The sequence below is a fragment of the Canis aureus genome, chromosome 1 (assembly GCF_053574225.1).
Source record: "Canis aureus isolate CA01 chromosome 1, VMU_Caureus_v.1.0, whole genome shotgun sequence".
In the NCBI taxonomy this organism is placed as follows: Eukaryota; Metazoa; Chordata; class Mammalia; order Carnivora; family Canidae; genus Canis; species Canis aureus.
Genome location: NC_135611.1, coordinates 112,868,343 through 112,885,826, shown reverse-complemented (window position 1 = coordinate 112,885,826; position 17,484 = coordinate 112,868,343). Strand labels below are relative to the sequence as shown.

Sequence of the window (17,484 nt, the reverse complement as noted above, 5' to 3'; positions counted from 1 at the left end):
TCAGGCCTCTATGAAAGGCACCGTTGGGGAGGGAGGGCAACATGGACTGGCTGGGGTTTACAGATGGTCATTTGGGTCTAAAGTGGAAAGCTTCAAGGGTAGAGGAGCAGGCAAGTTAGAGACCAGGAAGGAGAACCCTCCGGGGAGGGCTGTGGAGGGTGGGGCTCAGAGAGAGGCAGGAGTGAAGGGGAGGGTCATCCTGAGACACCAGGAGTTTCTGGGGACAAGTCGGGGAGCAGAGACTGGAGAATGAGGAAGCCCAAGGGAGAGACAGGGGCCAGAAGGGCAGGGTCCCACAGGTGGCAGACACAGGTGGGAGCAGAAAGTGCAGGACCAGGGTTGGGGACAGCAAACGAACAAAGACATACCGGAAGGCACAGACAGAAAGACAGCCCAAAAAGAAGTAACTGGGGCTAAATGAGAGAGAAGGACACACACACACACACACCCCTCGCCTAGAAGTGAGGCACCAAAAGAAACAGAGACAAGACAGGCAGCATGAGGTGGCAGAGGCAGATAATCAGGCGGGCCTGGGCCCCACAGGCCCAGACCCTTAGGCAAAGCCAAGTAAAGGTGGAAGCACAGCAGGCAACAGGGCAGAAGGAGCCTAGTGAGGGGGCCTGCCAGGGGAGGGAGACAGATAAGCGGGCAAGCAAGAGACATGGCCAAGGTAGGAAGGGGACATCCGTGAGACAAACGGGGTGCGGAAGAGGGCAAAAAAAAAAAAAAATGACCACAGGTGCAAGTACGAAAACTGCAAAACTCTGAGAAGAGGAAGGCTAGCTGGAAAGAGACAGAGACAATGAATGTCAGAGCCACACAGCAGATCTAGAGAAGACGAAGGGGCAGGTGGAACAGGCACAAACTAGGAGAGGGGGAGCAAGGGCCCAAGAGGGAAATGTGGCAGGGAAGAAGATGGAGCAACCTGGAAGGGCAGAGGCAGGGACGGGACAAGTGCTCAGGTAAAGGGGACAAGTCCACACAGAGGTGCCTCTGCCTCCCCCCAGGAGGGTCTTGAGGACGGTGGTCAATTCTGGAGCCCACAAGCCCCAAGGCATGGGACCGGATAAGGACCGACAGGCCAGCCCAGGACGCAGAAATGAGCAGAGGATGGGGCAGGAGGTGAGACCACCAAGGAAAAGGCAAAGTGGACCACGGAGTGGCTGCAAATAAGGAGAGAGGAGTGGATCTGGGGTAGGAAAGCGGAAAAGTGAGCAGGAAGACGGCCTCCAGGTGCAGGGGCAGAGGCAGAGCCAAGAGTGGACGGAGAGAAGTGGATAGAGAGCCAGACCTGGCGGTGTGGGCACCGCTGAAAGAGCCAGACAAGAGGCAGGGGAGGTTTGAGAGAGAGAGAGAGACATCAACAGAGACACACTAAGAAAGAGTTAGGCTAAAGGCAAACAAGAGAGAAGTTGGACAGAGCCAGAGAGAGGCCCAAGAGACACAGGGAATGGAGACTGTAAAACGGAAAGACATTTCCAGGAGACAGAGGGGATGGGATGGGGATGGGCTTGTGGCAGGTGGAAAGGATGAGCCTCCGAGGAAAGAAGAGAGGTGGAAAGAGAGAGAGAGAGAGAGAGAGAGAGAGAGATTGAGAGAGAGAGAGAGAGAGAGCAGAGCCAGTCACCGTGGGACCGCGGCTGGAGAAAGCAGGGGCGGAGACTGGCCGGGAGTCCCGGACGAGGAGTGAGCCCACAAGTAAGAGCCAGGCAGCCCCTCAGGACCCCCGGGGCTGGGGGCTGGGGGTGAGGAGGAGCTGTGCACCCAGAAGAAGGGTGAGGGGAACGGAGGTTGGGAGATGGGGGGCACGAGGCAGGCCCCTACTCGAGGAGGGGCAGGGGGACGCGGGAGCCCCACCAGGCCCCCGCGAGCCCAGCCTTCCAGGACCCAGGCTGGCCCCAGCCCAACCCCCGCCCCGCAGACACTCACGGATCCTGGTGGGACGGAGGGCTGGGCTCCCTCGAGGCCCGAGAAAGACAGCGGGAGATGCTCTGGCGCTGGGTGGTGGTGTGGCCGGGGCGGGGGGAGAGGGCAGTCCACGGGGCCCCCTCCCCCGCCGCCGACAGTGGCCCCCAACTAGTCCAAAACGGGGGCTCCCCAGGAGCAAGGAGGAAGGACAGGTGGAAGCGGAGAGGGCGGGCCGGGGCAGGGAGGAAGGGGAAAGGAGAAAATGGAGGAGAGAAGGGGAGAGAGGAGAGGGGGAAGGAGCAAATGGAGGGGAAGGAGGGAGGAAAGGAGGAGAGGAAGGTGAAAACGGAAGGGTGGGGGACACAGGCAAAGCCGGGGGAGGGGGAAGCCGGCCCAGGAAAGGGCCCCCGCCCCCTCCCCTAGCCGGGCCGGCCTGGGGGGGCCACAGGGGGCGAGGACTGGCTGGAGACCAGGAAGCCGGCCATCAGGAGGAATGGGGGAGGGGAGGGCTGGATTGGGGGGAGGGGGCCACCCCTTCCCCCCTCCCCCCTGGAGCCTTGGCCCTGCCCTGGATGAGGCAAGGGCCTGGAGTCCTCAAGCCCTCAGCCCCCACGGGAAAAGCATGCTAGGGGCGGGGAGAAGCCAAGGGGTGGAGGGGCTGGGGAGGATGGGGTGCTGGGAGACCCGGAGAGCCGAGACGGGGGCAGGCGAAGTGGAGAGATGGGGAGGAGGGAGAGGAGGAGGGAGGGAAGGATGGAGAGAGGAGCAGGTGGAAGAGGAAGGCGGAGGAGGGTGGGGTGTCCCGGGGGCGCCCGGTGCAGGGCCCCGGTGGGAGGGCCTGGCCACGGACTCCTGGTCCCCTGCGAGGCGCAGCCGCGGCTCTGGGTCCCCAGCTGGGCCTGCCTCCCTGCTGCTGGCCACCGCCGCCACCGCCACCGCCACCGCCGCCACCGCCACTGCCGCCAACACCACCACCACCACCACCACCACCTCCGCCGCCGCCGCCGCCGCCACCTCTCCTTCTCCCCTCCGAGGCCGCCGCCTGCCTGCCCGCCCGCCGCCCGCGCTGGGTCCTGGAGCGCGGGGGGGCGGGGGGGGGGGAGAGATGAGGGAGGGAGGGAGGGAGGGAGGCAGGGAGGAGGGCGGGCGGGAGGAAGGGAGGGCAGCAGGCGGAGAAAGAGGAGGGAGGGGAGTCAGGGGGAGGGGGAGCCCGTATTGGTCGGGGCTGGGGGGCCCGCGAGGAGAATGCTGATGAGGGGGGAAGGCGCTGCATTGGACAGAGGGCCCACCCCCGGGCCACCCCCTCCACCACCATGCCACCGCCCTGCCCAGGAGCCCACGGAGATGAGAGGCTGGGAGACCTGAGGAGAAGGCCATGGAGCTGGGGGGAGAGGGCTACAGAGATGAGGAAAAATGCAGAGGAATAGCAAGCTGGCCATCAAAACTCACAGAGGTGGGCCAAGGTCCACAAACCCCACAAGGACAAGGACAGGAAAAAGCCCAGAGAAAAGAGGGGAAAGCCCATGGAAACATGGGAGCAGACCAGAGACAGCAAAGGACCTCAGAGACCAGGGCAGCCGGTGGACACAGAGAAGCTCCCATGAAGATGGAAAGAGGCCCATGGGAACAGAAAGCACTCCAGGACCTGGGGAGTGGTCCATGGGGACAAGGACACGTATCACAGAGACAGGGAGGCAGGCCACGCAAAGTGGGAGAAAGTCACAGAAATGGGGTTGGGGGAAGACAGATATCAGGAACCCATGAAAACAAGGATGTGTGGACATAAGAGGGCTAAGGCAGGAGAAGCCAGCCCCTGGAGATAACCGAGAAGCCCCCAGAAGTAGAAATAGTCCCTGTGGAGGGGAAGGGATGGGTGGGGAGAATGGGAATTGTCTATAATGCATTGAGACATCCTTGGGCCCCACAGACATGAGTGGGTGGGGTGAAGAGGCCCTCCTTCTCGGGCCACCACCTGAGCAGAGAGGTAGTGGGAAAGGGCAGGGAGATGGAGAGCAGAGCCAGCACAAGTGGGAGACTCCCTCCTAGGGAGCCCACTGCAGCCTCTCAGAGGAACGAGCAGGACAGGGGGATGGAAGACAGAAGCAGTGACACAGATCTTGGAGTGGGGGTGGGTGGTGCACGGCTGGGTGGGGGGTGAAATTTGGGGGGAAGGAACATGACAGTTGGCGCTGAAGGCTGAGCCCGTGACTCACCACCACCCCCAATGCTCGTGATGGGGAGGAGACACTGACACACTCACGTGCAGCCCCCCGCACACGTGACCATATGCCTTTCACACACACACACACACACACACACACACACAGAGCACATGGCAACCCCTACACCAGCCTGGCATAGGAAGCCCTTGTCCCATATGGAGCATCCCTGACATAAGCCTGACACATACATTGGACCCTGAAGGACCACCAACTTTGCACACACCTCCTCCCCCTACATAGACAACACCTGTGGTCCCCCAACGCCCACCCTCAGCTCCAGGAAAGCTGAAAGCCTAGACTCTCACTGGCCTCTAGGCTTTTGCTTATGCAGGGACCCCAGCAAAGAACGCCTATCCTCTCTAAAATAAACCTACCCCGAAATCTAGTCCCATGCCACCCCTCTATAAAAACTGACCCAGGCCTCAGCTTTCTCCTGTGCCATCAGAAGAGAAGGAACCTAGCTAGAGGACCTGGGAAGTCCAAGCAAAAGGTCTGAGCAGAAAGGGACCTGACATGTTGAGCTGGACCCTTGCATTTTCAGGTGGAAAAGGAGGCTTCAGCGGAGTGAGAACCTACCCAAGTGCATGGAGCCTATCAAAGGCTGAGTCCAACTTCTGGGTTCTGGCTCCTGCCCAGGTGATTTCACCCTGATGGCAAACCCAGATCACCAGCTTCAGAGCTCACGCATTCCCATCAACTTCTTTTCTTTACTTCTTGCATTCATCCATTCAACACACCATGCAGGACAGGACATCCACCTGGCCAGGCAGGAGAGCCTGGGGGCCAAAGGCACAGACCAACACAGTCAACCCCTGGGTTGGAACCCTGGCTCCATCTCCTCCTAAAGATAGGCAAGCAGCTTAACTCCTCTGGGCCCCAGTCTCTTAGTAAAGTGAGAACAGTAATTCCTCCCTCCTAGGGTTGTTGAGATGATCAACCTGATAAAGCATAGAAAGCACTAAGCACAGTACTTGGCATATCATAACAGGCTGAGGATACAGGAGCTATTATTACTGAGCTCCTTGAGGTCCTAATAAAAATTCCTACATAGCATTTACTCTATGCCTCACCACCATGGCACAGGGGCTATTATCCTCATTTCACAGATGAGGAAACTGAGGCACAGGGGAGTGGACTTGTCCAACAAGACAGAAGTGGCAGGGTCAGTGGGGAGGCCGGTTGGCTCAGCGGTTTAGCGCCACCTTCAGCCCAGGGCCTGTTCCTGGAGACGCGGGATCGAGCCCCAGGTGGGGCTCCCTGCTGTGTCTCTACCTCTCTCTCTGGGTCTCTCATGAATAAATAAAAATCTTAAAAAAAAAAAAGAAAAAGAAGAAGAAGAAGAAGTGGCAGGGTCAGGATTCCAATCCAGATGGCCTGGTTTAATTACACTGGCTTGCTGTTAGGGACTTTAATGTAGTGGGAAGTTAGGGTATCCAGTTAGAAACCAATTGAAGGACACGGCTAAGGTGATGACCAAAGAGTCAGACCTAGTTTCTACTCTGTATTTGGGGCTCCTTGGTCACTTTGAGCCTCAGGAAGGTAAAAAAAACAAACTCCTCTGAGACCCAGTTTACTCATTTGAGAAATGGTGGTGTGTGGGGGGGTACTAGTTAGAACAGTGAATCTCTTGCACCCCCACTCCCCACCCCCAGTCCTTGGGTTTGGAGAGTAGCTCTGAAAACGTAGCAATGCTCTGCCAACGCCCTGGGGCCAGAAAGGAAGATGAGCAGCAACGGCCCCTGGACACACAGAAGCTCCACCTTCCCAGTTGCCCTGGGTCAGCCTAGAAGGAAGGCACCTTGAAAGGAAGGAAGCAGAGTCCATCTGCTACAGCGTCACTTTCTTTTTTAAAGAAAATTTTAAATTTTATTTAATCATGGGGGGGGGGGGGCGATGAGCACAGGCAGGGAGCCCGACGTTGAACTCGATCCCGAGTCTCCAGGATCACGCCCTGGGCCGAAGGCTGCGAAGGTGGAAGGTGGCGCTAAACCGCTGAGCCACCGGGGCCGCGCCACAGGGTCACTTTCTGCAGGTGCTCACCCTAGCTGCCCCTCAGGTCTTCTACGCACTCCCCCACCCCCACCCTCTCCGTTTCTTCCAGTGAAACTGTCCTTGGCTGAAAATGAATGGAATCCCATTTCCTCCCCTCTTCGGGTTTTCCTCGTTGCCTCGGATCCCCTCGCTCCTTGCTTCTCCTTTGACATTTCTCCTTCCCCCTCCCTCAAGAGTCCCTCGGTCGACCTCCCCTTCCTCTTTTCCATGAAAGGAGTCTGGAGCCTCAGTTTCCCTTTTTATTCCCTCCATGTGCTTGGTGCCGCAGTCTCCCTCCCCGCTGGGCTGACGGCGCCTCACTTTCTCCCTTCGCCCCGGGGGGGGGGGCTGCTGCGCCACAGTTGCCCCGCCCTCACCCCTCTGAGTGTCCTGTGCCTCAGTTTCTCCAACTTCCCCCTCCCCCCCCGTCCGACCCCGACGCGACTCCAGCCCGGCGTCCCCAAGATGGCGCCCGCAGCCTCGCTCCGCCGCCTGACGTCACCGCGCTGCCGTCCCTCCTTCAGGCGCCAGGCGGAGTCGACGGGGAGCTGGGGGAGGAGCATCCTCCAGGGGGCTTAAAGGGGCGGACACTATCAGCCCGGGGCCGGCCGGCGAGGGGACTTCGCTGGAGGATTGGTTGGGCACCGCGGGGATCCCGACGCTCCATCCTATTGGCCCAAGGCTCACAGACGTGAGCGTCGATTGGTCGAACGGCCGGAGCCAGACGGACGCTGATTGGGCGCGTTCGGCCGATCGCGGAGCGGCCGAGGGGGAAGGTAGGCGGGGCGTTGCTGAGGGCGATTGGGGGCGAGAGCGAGGCTGCGGAGCAGACGAGAGGCGACGGCGGGAGCTAGAGAGGGCGCAGCGCTAGGGTGGCCGCGCGAGGGGAGCGGCGGCCCGGGCCCGGGCCCGGGGGGTGCGAGACGGCGGAGGCGAGTGAGTGCCGCGGGGGCACCGCGGGCCGGCGCGGCCCGGCTCGGCTCCCCCCTTCCGCCGCTCCCGGCCTCCCCACGCCACCCCGCCTGCGCACTGAGGCCCGGAGGGGGCGCGCGCCCGGCGGGGAGGGCGGAGCGGCACCAACGGCCCCCGGGGCGCGCGGGCGGCGGGGCGGGGGCCGGGCCGGGGCGGCGGGTGGGGTAGGGGAGCTAGAGTCGTGTGCTGGGCTGAGTGAGGGGGGGCGGGGCTCGGGCCGGGGGCCGGGAGGGACAGGGACCTCGGTGGCGAGGGAGGCGTCAGAGCTGCCCCCCGGGAGAGGCTCCGAGGCCCGCGGGGCGAGGGGTGGGTGTCGAGCCAGGGCCTAGCGGTAGGGCCGTCCGGGACCGAAGCGGGGTGGACGGTTAGAGGGGGCTTGGGTGTCCCGGGAGGGGCTTAGGGCGTGAAAAAAGAGATAAGTTAACAGAAAGAAAACAGTTATGCCTGAAGGGTATTAGATCAGTGAGAGGGGCTTGGTGTGTGAAAATGAATATTTTAGCAAATAAATATCCCTGGGTGGGGAGGGGGGGTTGGGATTTGGAGCCGAGGGAGAGGTCCGAGTGTGAAGAACGGGGTTACGTTCATGTGAAGAGGAGTTGGGAGGTGGGTACTGTTGGAATGGGGTTGGGGTTGAGAGGAGCCCCTGTGCAAAGGGTTAAGTTATGTAAAAAGGGTGTCTGGGTGTCCCTAGGATAGGTTGGGTAGAGGTGATGTTTTTGAAAAGTACAGGGAATTAGGTCAAGGTGAAGAGTGGGAATTGGGTATCCCTGGAAAAGGTTAGGGTGGTGAGAGATCCGCGTGCCAAGTGGCAGAGGGGTCTTGGCACTGCCAGAATGAGAATGAGCTGTTAGGTTGACAAGAAGTTGGGGGTCTGGGTATCCCCAGGTGATAAGCTGGTGAGAGGAGTCTCGCTATCCTCTGTCTGGGCTGGGGGGTGAAGGGGTTCAGCATATCAAGAAGATAGGTATTCCTAAAGGGGATTCTGGCAGTGGGAGGGGTGTGTGTGTGTGAAAGTTTAAGCCTTTGTGAAGAGTAGTCTGGATCTCCCTCGATTGGGTTATGGTTACAGTACATGCTGTGATGTTTTTGCAAAGGAAAGAAACTAAGTTGTCATAAAGAGGGGGTCTGAGCATCCCTGGAATGGGTTAGAGTGGGTTGGGTCTCTGCAAAGAAGAGAGGTCTGTTTATGCTGATATGAAGAGGGGATCTGGGCATCGCTAGAATGGACTAGGGTGGGAAGGGGTCTTTTTGAGAAGAAGAAAAGATTAGGTTTATAACAGGGACTGGGGTCTGGATGTCCCTGGCAAGGGTTAGGGCCCCGTGGGTTTGTAAGGAAGGGTTTGCGTTGATAAGAAGACCGTATCTGGGCATCCCTGAAATGGGTTAGGGTGGGTCATGTTGTAAAGAAGAGGGCTCGAGGTTGATATGAAGAAGGGTGTGGGCATCCCTTGTAGTGGTTGGGGTAGCTGTATATGTGAAGAGGGGACCTGGGGACTCTAGGGGGTATTAGAATTGTAGGTGAGGTCTCAATGTAAAAAAGAAGTGATTGCCGTGAAGAGTATCTTGAGACATGACTTAGAGGGTCACGGGTAAAATATAGGTGTGAAGAAATAGGTTTTTGGGAAGTGGGGCTGGATGTTCTGGATACAGGGTTAGGGCTGTGGGAGAGGGCTTTGATTTGGAGAGAGGTTTGAGTACTTTGAAGAGGGGGATCATCTGGCTCACATGGGGAAGTGGTTAAGGAGGGAAAAGTGTAGGTGTGATGGATTAGGCCAATGTGAGACAAGATGGTTGAGGGAAAGGAGAGTTTGATGTGAGGGATCTGGGCACTGGAGGGAGAGACTGTGCGCTTATGTGAAGGAGAGCAGTTGTGCCATGTGCCGGGCCTTGGGGCAGTTTGAGTTCTCTGGTGTAAAAAGATGTTAGGAGCCAATGGGAGGGAACAGAGGAGGAGCAAGGCTGGGAGACGTGGCAGCAATTAGGGCCTGTGACGGCTTCCCCAGGCACCTGAGAGCAGGAGTGGGGTAGTAAGTTGGTAGTCAGTTGGGCAGCCCCAGTGGCGCAGTGGTTTAGCGCCACCTTCAGCCCAGGGCATGGTCCTGGAGACCTGGGATCTAGTCCCGCGTCAGGCTTCCTGCGTGGAGCCTGCTTCTCCCTCTACCGGTGTCTCTGCCTCTCTATCTCTCTCTGTCTCATGAATAAATAAAATCTTAAAAAAAAAAAAAAAAAAAGTTGGTAGTCAGTGGAAGGAGGCTCAAATGGAGAGGACACAGGTTCCTGGGGCATGTGTGTGGCTGTGGGCCAGCTGAGTGGCAGAGGAGATGAGGGGTTGGACAGGTTTACAAGAATCCGGTGGGTGGAGTTTGATGTGCATTGATTTCAGACGTGAGACTTGGGTAGATTCTAGGAAGGGACTGCTGAGAAGCTTCTGTGCTTGGTAGCGTGTTCCGGAGAGGAAGGATTGCTAGGGAGTAGGGCGGGAATGAGAGATGGAAGTGAGACTTTAGAAGGTAAAATGCATCTAAGGTTTTGGCTGGGGGAGGGGGGTGCTAAGGAGATAGAATTGTCCCTGGGAAGGACCGAGGAAACAGCAGTTTAGCTATTATTTGTCCCCATCTCTCTTCTTTTCACAGCCCAGGGCCTTGCTGCCGCCATGACCGAAGAATCCGAGGAGACAGTCCTGTACATCGAACACCGCTATGTCTGCTCTGAGTGCAACCAGCTGTATGGGTCCCTGGAGGAGGTGCTCATGCACCAGAACTCCCATGTGCCCCAGCAGCACTTTGAGCTGGTGGGCGTGGCTGACCCTGGAGTCACGGTGGCCACCGAGGCAGCCTCTGGCACAGGCCTCTATCAGACCCTAGTGCAGGAGAGCCAGTACCAGTGCCTGGAGTGTGGGCAGCTGCTCATGTCCCCCAGCCAGCTCCTGGAGCACCAGGAGCTGCACCTGAAGATGATGGCTCCCCAAGAGGCTGTGCCAGCGGAGCCGCCGCCCAAGGCACCTGCACTTAGCTCTAGCACCATCCACTACGAGTGTGTGGATTGCAAGGCGCTCTTCGCCAGCCAGGAGCTCTGGCTGAACCACCGGCAGACGCACCTCCGGGGCGCTTCTACCAAGCCTCCAGCCCCGGTTGTCCTGGGGTCCCCAGTTGTCCTGGGGCCCCCCGTAGGCCAGGCCCGTGTGGCTGTGGAGCACTCCTACCGCAAGGCAGAAGAGGGTGGTGAAGGGGCTGCTGTCCCTTCTGCCACCGCCACCACCACCACTACTACTGAGGTGGTGACTGAGGTGGAGCTGCTGCTCTACAAGTGCTCTGAGTGCTCCCAGCTCTTCCAGCTTCCAGCCGACTTCCTGGAGCACCAGGCCACCCACTTCCCTGGCCCTGGCCCTGAGTCTGAGGAGTCTGCCTTGCAGCAGGAGACCCTGACTCCGTCAGCCACAGAGGGTCTTGGGTCCCAGCCTGATCCCCTGCCGTCCTCTGACCATAGTTACGAGTTGCGCAACGGTGAAGCCATCGGGCGTGACCGCCGGGGACGCAAGGCCCGGAGGGACAACAGCGGAGAACCAGGCGGGACAGCCACCCAGGAGCTCTTCTGCTCTGCTTGTGACCAGCTCTTTCTTTCACCTCACCAGCTCCAGCAGCATCTGCGGAGTCACCGGGAGGGCATCTTTAAGTGTCCTCTATGCAGTCGTGTCTTCCCCAGCCCTGCCAGTCTGGACCAGCACCTCGGAGACCACAGCAGTGAGTCTCACTTTCTGTGCGTGGACTGTGGCCTGGCCTTTGGCACGGAGGCCCTCCTCCTGGCCCACCGGCGAGCCCACACTCCGAACCCCCTGCACTCGTGTCCTTGCGGGAAGACCTTCGTCAACCTCACCAAGTTCCTGTACCATCGGCGTACACACGGGGCAGGGGGCGTCCCCTTGCCCACAACACCAGTCCCCCCAGAGGAGCCTGTCATTGGTTTCCCTGAGCCCGCCCCAGCAGAGACTGGAGAGCCAGAGGCACCAGAGCCTCCTGTGACCGAAGAGGGCCCCGGAGGGCCGGCTGCTTCGGGCACCTACCGCTGCCTCCTGTGCAGCCGTGAATTTGGCAAGGCCTTGCAGCTGACCCGGCACCAGCGTTTTGTGCATCGGCTGGAACGGCGCCACAAGTGTGGTATCTGTGGCAAGATGTTTAAGAAGAAGTCTCACGTGCGGAATCACCTGCGTACACACACAGGTGAACGGCCCTTCCCCTGCCCAGACTGCTCCAAACCCTTCAACTCACCTGCTAACCTGGCACGCCACCGGCTCACGCACACGGGGGAAAGGCCCTACCGGTGTGGGGACTGTGGCAAGGCCTTCACGCAGAGCTCCACGTTGAGGCAGCATCGCCTGGTACATGCCCAGCACTTCCCCTACCGCTGCCAGGAGTGCGGTGTGCGTTTCCACCGCCCCTACCGCCTGCTCATGCACCGCTACCACCACACGGGCGAGTACCCCTACAAGTGTCGTGAGTGCCCCCGCTCCTTCTTGCTGCGCCGGCTGCTGGAGGTGCACCAGCTTGTGGTCCATGCCGGGCGCCAGCCGCACCGCTGCCTGTCCTGCGGGGCTGCCTTCCCTTCCTCCCTGCGGCTCCGTGAGCACCGCTGTGCCGCTGCAGCGGCGCAGGCCCCACGGCGCTTTGAGTGTGGCACCTGTGGCAAGAAAGTGGGCTCGGCTGCTCGGTTGCAGGCGCACGAGGCTGCCCATGCGGCTGCTGGGCCTGGAGAGGTCCTAGCTAAGGAGCCCCCAACCCCACGGGCCCCTCGGGCTGCTCGCACACCTGTTGCCTCCCCAACTGCCCTGGGGAGCACAGCCACGGCAGCTCCTGCAGCCCCTGCCCGACGCCGGGGCCTGGAGTGTAGTGAGTGTAAGAAGCTGTTCAGCACAGAGACGTCGTTGCAAGTGCACCGGCGCATCCATACAGGTGAGCGGCCATACCCGTGTCCGGACTGTGGCAAGGCCTTCCGTCAGAGCACCCATCTGAAGGACCACCGGCGCCTGCACACAGGCGAGCGACCCTTCGCCTGTGAAGTATGTGGCAAGGCCTTTGCCATCTCCATGCGCTTGGCAGAACATCGCCGCATTCATACGGGTGAGCGGCCCTACTCCTGCCCTGACTGTGGCAAGAGCTACCGCTCCTTCTCCAACCTATGGAAGCACCGCAAGACCCACCAGCAGCAGCACCAGGCGGCCGTGCGGCAGCAGCTGGCCGAGGCAGAAGCTGCTGTCGGCCTGGCTGTCATGGAGACTGCAGTGGAGGCACTGCCCCTGGTGGAGGCCATTGAGATCTATCCTCTGGCTGACGAGGGGGTCCAGATCAGTGGCTGACCCTGTCCCCATTCCCTCTTCAGCACTATTGTGCCCTGTTGCTGAAGAACCTCCTCCAGCATCCCTTTCAATCTCTGTAGATACTGTGCCCTTTCCTCCACCTCTCCTAACTGCCATGTAAGTTCTGTAACTGGATTTATTCTCCCGAGAGGGGGTTGATCTGGGGTCTTTAATATGCATAAAAGGCACCCCACCCCCTGACCTTCCACCTGTTCACACTGGTGGCCCCAAGTTGAAACAGTCAATAAAGACTGAATTGGACATGTGTTCTGTCTGGCCCAGCTGTGTGGGTGGAATTTGGGAGCTTTTCATGGTTTTTTCAGCATCCAGAACAGGGCCTGGCGAGTAGTAGGAGCTCAGTAGACATTTACTGAATTCAGGACTCAGAGTCTGAGCGCATGGCTCAGCAGGGACTTCACCCTGGTGCTCAGCAGGGACTTCATTGGGAAGCAATGTGGCTGTCTTGCCACCAGAGGTCCCCACAGCACCATGGAAAAACTTGAAGTTGTTTCAATTGGTGGCAGGAACATTTGGGAAAATCTGAAGGTTTTTTTTTTTTTTCTCACCACTTCTGCCCTCTACTCCTGTGCCAGTGTGAGCGGTCTCCCCCCAAGGCCATCTGAGTTTCTCACTATGGGTCCCTGAGGGCAAATGCAGGTCTGGGAAAGGCATGATCTCCAGGGCAGTTGAGGGTGGCTTCTGGGACCAGACCCAACTGTGGAGTTAGAGAAGATTCTGGAAGTTAGCCTCATAAGGGGAGCTACCTTGGCGCCCACCTAGAATTCTGGCTTAGCCAACAGATGTGGGGAGAGGGGTGGTTGGAGTGGCTCTCTGGCATTTGTCTAGTTTGTCTCAAGAACTTAAGTTTTTATAATAATCGTCACACTGACCTGTGAGGAGAAAATCTTGTAGGGAAGGAGTCTGAAGTTAGAAGCAGGGAGGTGATTTGCCCAAGGTCATTCAACGACATAGGATAGAGCTTGATTTTAAGCCTAGGTTCATCTGGTTTAATCGCCCATGTGTTTTCCTCTGCAGCTGCTGCCTTCCACATGCCTGGGGGAGGGCGGTTGAGAAGATGGTGATTGGTGACAACTCTCAGTTTCTGTGCTTGTCTTGTCCCTAAGAGCCGTAGCCCAGGAAATACAAGCCCCACAGAATTGCTCTGTGACAGTGGGATGATCACCGTTCCTCAATTGTGGTTACCTCATATTCCAGTCTTTCTGTTGGAGAAAATTCCTATTTGGAACCCTAAGGAGAGATGAAGGGAAGCTGTTTGTATTGAAACCAAGGAAAGGGAGGCCTGAGACCTGCCCACTCAGACTGTTACTCTCGGCCCCCTCACTGGTCTTCTAGCCTCTGGGCACCAAGCTTGGGGAAATACACTGGCCTCACCTATGTTCAGGTGAAAGATGAGAGCTCAAGAGGGGAGATTTATCAAGGCTAGGTAGATAGATGGTAGACCAGAGCTAGAAACCAATTCTAGCCCAGGATAGAAATTTTACTACTTAAGCCTTATTAAAGAAAAAAATCCCGTTTGATAACCTGACTGCCCCTAATGAAGAGCACTTACCTGTTAAGCAGTTGTTTTCAAGCAGAATGTATGGATGACAGGCACTGTCAGTGACCTCATATCCTGCAGAAAGGATTCAAGCTATCTTAGCCCAGCATGCCAGATCCCCTTTAATCCCCAGGTAGAGATTCCTTCTCATACTGCCTCCCAAGAAGAGCTACAACATCCTGAAAGTCATATCAAATAAGTGCTTAGAACAACTGGGGATTTATCCTTGCCAAACCAGGTAAAAATCAGGTTGAATCAAGGGACAGGGTGGAGTACCTGGGTGGCTCAGTGGTTGAGTGTCTGTCTGCCTTCAGCTCAAGTCGTGATCCTGAGGTCCTGGGATCAAGTCCTGTATCCTTCTCCCCGCAGAGAGCCTGCTTCTCCCTCTGCCTGTGTCTCTGCCTCTCTCTCTTTGTCTCTCCTGAATAAAATCTTTAAAAAGAAAAGGAACAGAAATGGGGGAGGGGTGGGTCCTGAGGGTGCTGGGTGACTCCCAAGATTCAGCAGGGAAGAATGGCTCTGTGACAGTGGGATGATCACCGTTCCTCAATTGTGCCTTTTCAGAGCCACTAATGAAAACTGTAGACTCCCACCCTGTGAAAAGTTGACGCATGCAAACACATTTATGAGCAAGACTCATTCTTCACCCGACTGAAACTTGATGGTCCTCAGTTGAACCACTGTCCTAAAAAAAGGCACTAAGCAAACCCTTGTTGGATGCTGGGGTTTGAGCTGAAAAGGCAAAGGTTCTTGAACTTTAATGTTTGGTAAGGAATTCCCCTAGAGGTTCAGATCCAGCAAACATGTCTGGATGAGACCCAGGAATCTGCATTTTACTTTTTTCATTTATTTTAAGAGAAAGAATCTCATTTAAAATTTTAAATCTGCATTTTATTTTATTTTTTTTAAGATTTTATTTATTCATGAGAGACCCAGAGAGAGAGAGAGAAGCAGAGATACAGGCAGAGGGAGAGGCAGGCTCCACACAGGGAGCCCAACGTGGGACTTGATCCCAGGTCTCCAGAATCAGGCCCTGGACTGAAGGTGGCGCTAAACCGCTGAACCACCAGGGCTGCCCTGCATTTTATTTTCTTTAAAGATTTTATTTATTCATGAGAGACACACACACACACAGAGAGAGAGAGAGAGGCAGAGACAGGCAGAGGGAGAAGCAGGCTCCATGCAGGGAGCCCAACGCGGGACTCAGTCCTGGGACTCCAGGATCACGCTCTGGGCCAAAGGCAGGCTCTAAACCGCTGAGCCACCAAGGGATCCCATAAAATCTGCATTTTATTTATTTATTTTTTAAATATATAATTTTTAAAATTTTTTAAAATTTATTTATGATAGTCAGAGAGAGAGAGAAAGGCAGAGACACAGGCAGAGGGAGGAGCAGGCTCCATGCACCAGGAGCCCGACGTGGGATTAGATCCCGGGTCTCCAGGATCGCGCCCTGGGCCAAAGGCAGGCGCCAAACCGCTGTGCCACCCAGGGATCCCCAAAATCTGCATTTTAAACACCAATTCTGGGCAGCCTGGGTGGCTCAGCGGTTTAGCGCCGCCTTCAGCTCAGGTCGTGGTCCTGGGATCGAGTCCCGCATCGGGCTCCCCGCACAGAGCCTGCTTCTCCCTCTGCCTGTGTTTCTGCTTCTCTCTCTCTCTGCCTCTCATGAATAAATAAAATCTTAAAAAAAAAAAGAAATTCTGGGGTGCCTGGCTGGCTCAGTCAGTAGAGCGTGTGGCTATTGATCTCGATGTTGTGAGTTCAAGCCCCACATTGGGTGTAGAGGTTACTTAAAAGTAAAATCTTTAAAAATGAATAAATAGGATACCTGGGTGACTCAGCCGATTAAGTATCCCACTTTTGGGGTCAGGTCATGATCTCAGGGTCATGAGATGGAGCCCACCATTGGGCTCCAGGCTGGGTATGGAACCTGCTTAAGATTCTCTCCCTCTCCTGCTTCTCCCTCCACCCCAAATAAACAAACACACCAGTTCTGATGCAAATAATCTGCTGACCCCTCTAAGAAGAGCCTTGCATTGCCTATTTTTAGTTGGATATGGAAGCTACATAAGCAGGAATGTCAAGGGAACACAAAAGTGGTCCTCTATTGCCCACTATGCTCTTGACAAGAGGAGGCCCAAATGTGACTCTCTTTTTTTTTTTTTAATAATTTTTTTAAAAGATTTATTTATTTATTCAGAGAGAGCGAAAGAGAGGCAGAGACAGAAGCAGGCTCCATGCAGGGAGCCCGACGTGGGACTCGATCCCGGGTCTCCAGGATCACACCCCGGGCTGCAGGCGGCGCTAAACCGCTGCGCCACAGAGGCTGCCCCCAAATGTGACTCTCTGAGGGAGGGCATGTGGAGCAGTTGGGCACATTCACGGGACTGTAAGTGGATACCTTGTTCAGTTCCAGAGTGTTCTCAGGTGTGCTGCCTGTGCAAGTCACAAGAAGACCTGGGTAACAAGGAACTCAGGTCTGAAGGATTCTGACTGGACCACCCTACCTGAGGGGGCTGGTCCAAATGACCTTCCTCTATACCAACATCCCACATCCCCACGCATACTGACCTGTCTTGAGAATTGGGGAGGTGCCTTTTTTCAACCTTGCCAAAACGATGCAGTGTGAATGCTTTTTTATCTAAGTGATCCAGCTCCTATTCTTTTCCTTTCTCCTATCTCCCCCATCCCTTCCTACTGAATTTTCAGAATTCCAGCATCTATGTGCCAAGCATTCATCAGAGGGATGGAACAGCAGCAAGGAGACTTGATGCCAGTGAGGAAACCAGTTGTTGACACCATTTCTGATCTCCAGTGGTGAGGGTTTGGGGATCAGCCCTGTGAGGCCACTGTTTGTGCCAAATGTGACATAGGCTGGACACACAAATTTGAGTGAATGAGAGTTAATATCACTCTGAAAAAGAGTGTACCTTATACTACCAGACAACTTCAAAGTCAACTATTTGTCAAGGGTCTGGTTATAGTTCCTCTGGGAATGGAAGTGGGGAAGGACTCACTGGCTTTCCGGTTTCCCCATAGCTCTCATTTATTGAAGACCATGTGCTAGGGGTGTCCTAAGCACTTACCCGTCATCTCCTTTAATCCTTGCGCCCCATAGGGTAGGTACTGTCTCTATGTTACAGGCAAGGACATTGGAGGTCAGATATCAAAAGTCCCATAGCTTTATTTATTTTTTTTTTAAATTTTTATTTATTTATGATAGTTACAGAGAGAGAGAGAGAGAGAGAGAGAGAGAGAGGCAGAGACACAGGCAGAGGGAGAAGCAGGCTCCATGCACCGGGAGCCCGATGTGGGATTCGATCCCGGGTCTCCAGGATCACGCCCTGGGCCAAAGGCAGGCGCCAAACCGCTGCGCCACCAGGGATCCCAAAAGTCCCATAGCTTTAAAATGGCAGAACTGAGACGTGAATTCAGAAATT

At 56.5% G+C, this 17,484-nt stretch overlaps 2 protein-coding genes across 11 annotated transcripts in view; one reads left to right on the top strand and one right to left on the bottom strand.

The window, feature by feature from the left end:
- GRIK5 (glutamate ionotropic receptor kainate type subunit 5) overlaps positions 1–4,725 on the bottom strand; it is a 54,018-nt gene extending 49,293 nt beyond the window's left edge. For 3 of the 4 annotated variants that reach the window (XR_013353418.1, XR_013353417.1, XM_077850258.1), the window contains exon 1: positions 4,707–4,725. Coding sequence is in view for 1 of the 4 variants with exons in the window: in XM_077850258.1 (XP_077706384.1) it covers positions 4,707–4,716 (10 nt within the window). In the remaining 3 variants the exon portion in view is untranslated. Of the gene's footprint in view, positions 1–1,929; positions 2,838–4,706 lie in introns of those variants that run through there. The other variant, XM_077850244.1, reaches the window with a different exon arrangement.
- On the top strand, positions 1,571–12,749 carry ZNF574 (zinc finger protein 574). Of its 7 annotated transcripts, none has more exons than XM_077850304.1 (2): positions 1,571–1,698; positions 9,767–12,749. In XM_077850304.1, exon 2 carries the CDS (start codon positions 9,787–9,789, stop codon positions 12,481–12,483), a length of 2,697 nt encoding a protein of 898 aa, XP_077706430.1. In that variant the 5' UTR covers positions 1,571–1,698; positions 9,767–9,786; the 3' UTR covers positions 12,484–12,749. The 7 variants fall into 7 exon arrangements, with proteins under 7 accessions (XP_077706430.1, XP_077706431.1, XP_077706407.1 ...); XM_077850305.1 differs by lacking the exon at positions 1,571–1,698 and adding an exon at positions 6,807–6,937; XM_077850281.1 differs by lacking the exon at positions 1,571–1,698 and adding an exon at positions 6,949–7,097.
- The last annotated feature ends 4,735 nt before the right edge of the window (positions 12,750–17,484 follow it).

Excerpts from the sequence above, each read along its gene's own strand:
- ZNF574 (XM_077850273.1), top strand. The coding sequence starts at position 9,616 with ATGAGAGATGGAAGTGAGACTTTAGAAG. Across the intron at positions 9,644-9,766 it reads TGGAAGTGAGACTTTAGAAG|CCCAGGGCCTTGCTGCCGCC; the intron begins GTAAAATGCATC and ends TTCTTTTCACAG.